Source organism: Hemibagrus wyckioides, linkage group LG12 (assembly GCF_019097595.1).
Source record: "Hemibagrus wyckioides isolate EC202008001 linkage group LG12, SWU_Hwy_1.0, whole genome shotgun sequence".
NCBI lineage: Eukaryota > Metazoa > Chordata > Actinopteri > Siluriformes > Bagridae > Hemibagrus > Hemibagrus wyckioides.
The window spans coordinates 11,756,444-11,763,426 of record NC_080721.1 but is presented as its reverse complement, the minus strand read 5'-3'; the positions used below and the strand labels follow the sequence as shown (position 1 = coordinate 11,763,426).

General features: G+C 37.5%; 1 protein-coding gene across 1 annotated transcript; it reads right to left on the bottom strand.

The window, feature by feature from the left end:
- Positions 1–1,662: 1,662 nt before the first annotated feature.
- Positions 1,663–6,983, bottom strand: LOC131362828 (CD209 antigen-like protein C). The gene is made up of 5 exons (XM_058405121.1): positions 6,755–6,983; positions 4,861–5,049; positions 2,598–2,719; positions 2,412–2,515; positions 1,663–2,327 (listed from the first exon to the last, which is right to left on the bottom strand). The coding sequence occupies exons 1-5, from the start codon at positions 6,855–6,857 to the stop codon at positions 2,177–2,179; spliced, it is 669 nt and encodes a 222-aa protein (XP_058261104.1). The 5' UTR covers positions 6,858–6,983; the 3' UTR covers positions 1,663–2,176.

The window sequence follows — 6,983 nt, the reverse complement described above, 5'->3', positions numbered from 1 at the left end:
TATAATGGGAAATTGCTGGAAATATTTAAATTAGAGAAAAGGAGGCGCCCCGGGGCACCGGGGGTATAAGTAGAGGGGACTTTTTCAGGGTTTGGGAGACCAGCTGCTCTCTTCAGATATGCATGTTGTTGACTGCATGGCTGAATAAAGAAACCCGCTTCTTCTCATCTGTTGACTGAGATCTCTTTTATTTCGGCTAAGTTTTATAGATTGTGGAGGTCATTGGGAAAGCTAAGAGAAATAGATACAAACAAAAATTCCACCCTGTGATATGTCCACTCGGAGGGAGCTCTGAGTTCCGACATCTTGTAGCCACTTGACTAAGAATAATGCAAATGACTTGATTCCGCTCTTATATTACCATTCAGTATGTTTTTAGTATGGAGTAGTTAGCCTGGTAAAACTTTCTTTGTGAGAGTCATAGGGGCAGGGCTGCTGTACCTTAGTCTGTTATGCAAATCATCCCATCCCATAACAAACTAGACATGACGCTAATAAAACAAAACAAGGAACATAGAATAGCCAACAAGGACAGGCACAAAAGGATCCCTATTTATAGGGCTAAACATTAAGACTAATAGGGAACAGGTAAAACAGCGGGAATGAGAACAAAAGGACAGGTGTGGCACAAAATACTCACAATAAAGCAGGCTTCATAGAATCACCTGCCAGTACCCTCTCCAGGCCTGGCAGAGAACTGTCCAGTGGTTCCTGACAGTCCCCCCTCTAAGGTGCGGTTCCTGAAGCGCCTCCAGCATAGCTGAAGGATGCCCCAGGCATAGGCGGCAGGTGTAGTCCAAGAGGGGAGATGAAAGGCATGACATAGTTCATATCTGCAGTCCACAGCGGTGCCCCGGATCCTGGGGATACAGTGGCATCCGACATACAGTATACATGAGACGGGAGGGTAGCGTCTTCCACCCGAGATGCTGAGCAACGTCCTCCACGGAAACTCCATCGTGGAGCGGCGTCCTCGACTGAAGGACTGAAGGAAGTGGCCCTGGAACTTACTCATGATGTCCTCGGAATATATAATATAAAACAAAATCTTCAAACTAGTTTCATCTTTAAAAAGAATTCATTTAGAAGTCTGGATCTGTGTGCTGAGAGGGATAGTGGATAAGTGCAGCTGCTTGACTGGAACTTGGAGAATTCATTTTAGAGAAGCAGAATGAACAGATCAGTAACAGGACACTTGGTGCCATCGTCTGGCTGAAGATTTAAACACAGGAGTGTTTTCTCACTTTCAGACTGTTGAGTTAAACTGCTCGACAGATTGCGTGTATTAATTCATTTATTTGTTTGTTTATTTATTTATTCGTTCATTTACTTTGAAAAAAAAACTAAAAACTAGTACTTGTTTTAGGGAATTCAACTAAACTTCTAGTCAATACAACATTTTAATTAACCCCCCTTTCCCCAGTACACTGGTGTTCCAGTCTGTCGGTGGAATGAAAATGGACTTATATAAAAGACATACAGTGTTGAACATGGACATAACAATAGCTACATTTTTGGCTTCTGGGAAAAGGAGTTTAAAAGTAGATGATCCAGTTTGAGCCAATGTAATATCTCATAACTCAGTAATATCAGTTCATCATTTAGTGAGAAAACCAAGCAAAAATACACATTTATTGTCATTGCAAAGTACAGGTGCATAGCAACAAATCTACCAGAAGTGCAAACAGTAGAAATTAAAAAAGCACAGAAATAAAAAGAAATGAATGATGATGACACAGGAAATCTAATTGGTCAGAATAGCAGGGGAATAATTTTAACTCTTTTGAATTGTAGTTGGATTTGCAATGTGTTTGAACAACATGGTTGCCAGGTCTTAGAGAAATGCCCATCCCAACTACATCTGGCACATTTATATAGGTCTTGTGCAAAAAGACTAAACTAAGTGAAAAGAGAGACTGACTTTTTCAATTCACCATTTTATCATTTCATATTATAGCTATTATCCACTTTTTCTTCTCCTTTCTTTTAATTTTTTTTTTTGGAGAATTTAAATTTTTTTTTATTTTAGATTATTTCCTTTAAAAAATCATCACTTCCCTGCAACATTTTTACAAAACTAGCTGAATTTGGCTTAAACTCATGGATTTCACCCTGGAATAGAAACAGATGAACAAAATACACATATTTTTTAAGTTAAAAGAAATTTTTGCTCTAATCATTTTGCCTTCATTTCACAAATCGCACGCAATTTGGTTTCACAGCGAGAATCAGCCCATGTTGTCATTTTAGCTTTAGCAAATTTGCTGCCAGTTAAAGCGCAGTCCTCATTCCCTTCATGGTTATTAGGTTCTCCTTGCCACCAGAACCTGGAAACATGCAGAGTCAGAAAATCATGTTTACTTCAAATGTACAGTAAAGCTGAGAATAAGATCTGCATGGTGAGCATTTACCCTGTGGTCGCGGTGGTATTGTCCACCCACATCCACTTCCCCTCTTCAGCGCTGTCACTCAGACCAATCCAAGCCTCACCGGTAACCATCTGACTGAGGTACTCCTGTAACAGCAACAGTGCAATATGTAAAGAATAAAACTGTTGTGGAAAAGTCAATATATCGCTAAGTAATGAGAATGATGACCTGTTCTTCTCGGCTGTTGATGATCACAAGGTCGGCTCCTCTTGATCTGCATTCCTGTCTAGCCTTATTCCAGTCCATGCGCTTTGTGATGAAATATCTCAGACACTGCTGGACTGTATTATCTGCAGAGGGGAATATTTGCAGATTCAGTGCATTTACAGACATTACATTCCTTTCACAAGGTTTCTGCTTTTTTTAATTAATATTTTGATGTTCTCTATTGTCTAAGGGTCTTTTACAGACCTGTAGATCTGTATTTTGCAAAAAAAAAAAATTGGGAACTCAGTATGCATTTTCTCCTCAGCTCAGTTTGTTTTCACACAGTAAAATAAACTGTCTTTTCATCTTTCATAGTTCCTCTCATAGTGCTTGTCCATCATCAGTCAGTCAGCTTATGGCGGCTTTCTTTTTATTCATTATAATTTATTAGTTTGTGCAGGAAAGTTTCATCAGAACATTGTTTAAATTTTTTCATTAAATATTGTCATTTTTAGTTTAAACATTGTTTATATCGACTTGCTTGATAGTAAAGTCATTATACATCAATTTAAAACAGTTGGTCTGTTGGATCAGATGTCTTTCTCAGCAGTCTTTCTCAGCATTCTCAGACTCCATCTACCTCCATTTACCCCAGCTAAAGCCATCTACCTCCATCTACCCACATCTGCCCCCAGTTAAAGACATCTACCAGCGTCTAAATCTAAATCCGTCTACCCCATCTAACTCCATATTATACTCCATCTAACTCCATAATATCTAACACCGTCTACCCCAATCTACCCTAACTCTATATACCTTTTCCTACCTCCATCTTTCTCATTCTACCTCCATCTGAATAAGCATGATGCAGATGATTCTACTAATTTGCACACATGACACTAACATTAACATAATGATTGTACTTTTTAATCAAGTACAATGTCGCCTTGATACTTCCTCATTTAATTTGACACATTAACGTTAATTTCACACAGACTAAGAATTGTTACTCAGTTTTTTGTCTTCCCCGTCACGATTAGTGTCTGTGTAAAATTCTTCTTCCTGGTCTTAGAAGTCAGAAGACAATCTCTGCATTTCGCAATTTCACTTAAACACTTGCAGACTATTTTAGTTCCTCTTTAGTTGGCATTGTCATGCTGCTGGATTGCTTTAACAGCATATTTCTCTTCATCGTTCCTAAACCCTCACACGAATATGCCCATGTGGGTGTCTGTGTGTGATGTGGGCATGAAGAAAGACATGGGACAAGGTTCCTCCAAAAAAAATACTGCAACAAGTTCTGATTAAAAACACCACTGATCCTTTAAAATATTTTACATTTCCCTGTTTCTACGAAATACCAGACTTTTATTTCTGCACAACAAATGTAACACAAGTATGTGCAATCAGCGTTTGCAAGATTTGAAATGAAATATCATCAAGGTCAATGCAGCAATGTAAAATTAGGACCAAAACAAGCACCAAAGTAGACACCAGAACAGAAATAACTTTACTCAATTTAACATTTACTTTAATAATTAATTCACATTAATAATTTGCCGACATTATCGCTTTTGGTCAAAGTGTATTGAGCAGAACATCAACTTTGCCAAGATTAGGAGAGTTTATATAAAACATGCTCCTTTGTCATCACTGGGAGAGCGTAGGGTTGACCTCTTATAGGTTATGAATAAAGTATTAACCTCAGCTAGGGTGAGCCGGCGTTGTCACAGTGGCAAATAAAGAGGGAACTAAACTCATTTCAGCAGCATCATACTAACCAATTCTTCTATTACAATGAACTTAATAAAAAAATGTATTTGTCAGGGTTGGTCCAAAGTTGGTCTGGGTGTAATGGAAATGACTGGTGTTGATGTGAAGTTGATGTGCCGTTGTATAAGAAAGGACCTCAAAGTATCACCCAAATTGGATTTGTTTTCTGGACGGAGCCTAATGAACCAATATTAAACAAATTTAAAACCTTATGAAACGTTATGAAAAATGTTCCTTTGGCTGCTGTTAGGTCAACATTTGCAAGTTTAGGAATAAAAGATCAACCTTGTATCAAGAGTTCCAACATAGACACAGAGATATTTGCTTCCTGGGTAAGAATCTAAATCTGGAAATGCACCAAAAAATGTACAAACAGATGATAGCAACATGTGGATAAAACACAAAGAGCAACAAAAGCACAAAGTAATCAAGAGAAAACAAGGAACAGATCAGGAAAACAAACCAAAGACATGACCAGGGTGTAGACTTGGGTGGACATGGGACTACTTACTCAACATCTTCTGCAGTTTATCTCTCTCTGAGGTCATGCTGTCATACCTGATCTGCAACCGGTCTCTTTCTCTAGTCATGTTGTTGAGTTTTATTGATTGCAGTATAGCGACGCTCAGCAGGAGAACACACAGCAGCGCTGCACACACTGCCATCAACCTGGAACATCTGCTCCATGCTGTATCGCCTCCTACAGTAGGATTTGACACAGAAACAGCACTTTTAGTTGTGTGAGCACATTTAATACATTCCGGAGAAGACAGGAGTTCCAGGGTGAGATGAGAATAAAATCCCTAACAAGCTCAACCTCTCTCTGGATTTTAATTCAATTCAGTTTCATTTCATCTTTACAGAAATATAAAAATTCATAATAAAAAAAACACAACCTTTACAATTTTTCTTTTTATATTTTATCCCTACAAGTCAAGCTTTCAGTCTTAGGGTGAAGATACATTTTGTCATAGCATAATGAATTATTATATAATTTTATCACATAAACTACATATTCACTGTGTGTACATACAACTCACCACTCTGGAACCTCTGTCACCCCATCACCCCCTGTCACCCCACCACCCCCTGTCACCCCATCACCCCCTGTCACCCCATCACATAATTTTATTATATGTATGTGATGTGTTAGACTTGACTGTGTTTTACCTCCCACGCATGTGCACACTGTGTGCTTATATGATAAAATTATATAATAATTAATTGTTATATGACAAAATTAATTTTCAACTTCAGCTAGACTTGTAGTTTTAATCATTTAATCAACTGCTGGCAGTAGTATGGTTTTTTTTTTTAATTTAATTTTTATTGATTTATGTGTTTATTTTGTATTATATCAATGTATTTATTTTTCGATTTTCCATAGTGCTGAAAGTCATATGTTAACTGCTTTATGAAATACAGTAATCATCAATTCCATTTGTTTGTGCTGAAATTGCTCATTTTTCATGATTATTTTGACCAGAGGAACGACACACTGACACTTTATTAATGTCTTAGGTTTTGGTCTGCCTTTTTGTTTCACTTTCAGTCTATCATCATAATCACAAAGAAGACATGGGGGCAGTGTTAGCAGTGTGTTGGCCATCTTGGACAGCTATTGGACAGCTATTCTGCTAAAGATGGCCTCACATGAACAGTGTAAAGAGATTAAAGAAGATTATGGTAAATTGTAGATTATGTAGATTAAGATTATGGTAAATTCTAGAAAGCACAAGGGTGGCTTTTTGATACAAAGGAAAAGAAAAGGAAATGGTTTAGAACCACACTGTCTGGGGTCATCAAAAATAGGCTGAGATCTTTCGAGTCTGTTTCTTCTCAAGGTTTCTTCCTTATATGGAGGTGAAGGTGAAGCATAATTAAAGAATAACACTTTGGTTTCCTGTTTGTTGCATCTCTCTCTCTCTCTCTCTCTCTCTCTCTCTTTGAAAACTCACTTGAAACCCAAAAAAGAAGCCTTTTAGACTTTCTAATCAAATCATGCATTTTTAATGTGAACGATCATATTTCATATCATCTTCCATCATAAAGATGTGAAAAATTTCATACTACAGTTACCTACAAATATGGGCTTCTTAGAAATTTTTTTTTTTTCATCTGAAGTTTTGATTGTTCCAAAGCACTTTGAGACTTCTTCTATAAATGTTAAATAAACATCTCCTTACAAACATCGCATTAATGATAATTCATTTTTATTGACTATAGAATTAAATTCTGTAGAGGACAAATCCACACCTTCTGTTCAATCAGGATAGACAATTCAAGGCACTGTGATAGAATCTTCCAAGTTCTTATATGTGAAAAGTTATCCTTGTATCACGGCACTTATAAACACAGCCATGTGTGTGTGTGTGTGCGTGTATGTTGAAGTATGTATACTGCACCTGAGTGTTGAGGTTCCTGCCTGTTTATGTTCCCGGAATTTCGGGGTTTCTCCCAGTTTACATATTCACATGCCGGTAAAACATCTCTGGAATTGTCCTGCATATCCAAACTCCTGTCTGTTCTGATCTCTGAGGTAATCCTGTGTTACACTCGAGTGTGTGTGAAATATTCTCCTAAAGACCTGGTAGAATTTGGTCTTAAAGTCTACACTACATTATCCAGTTGTCA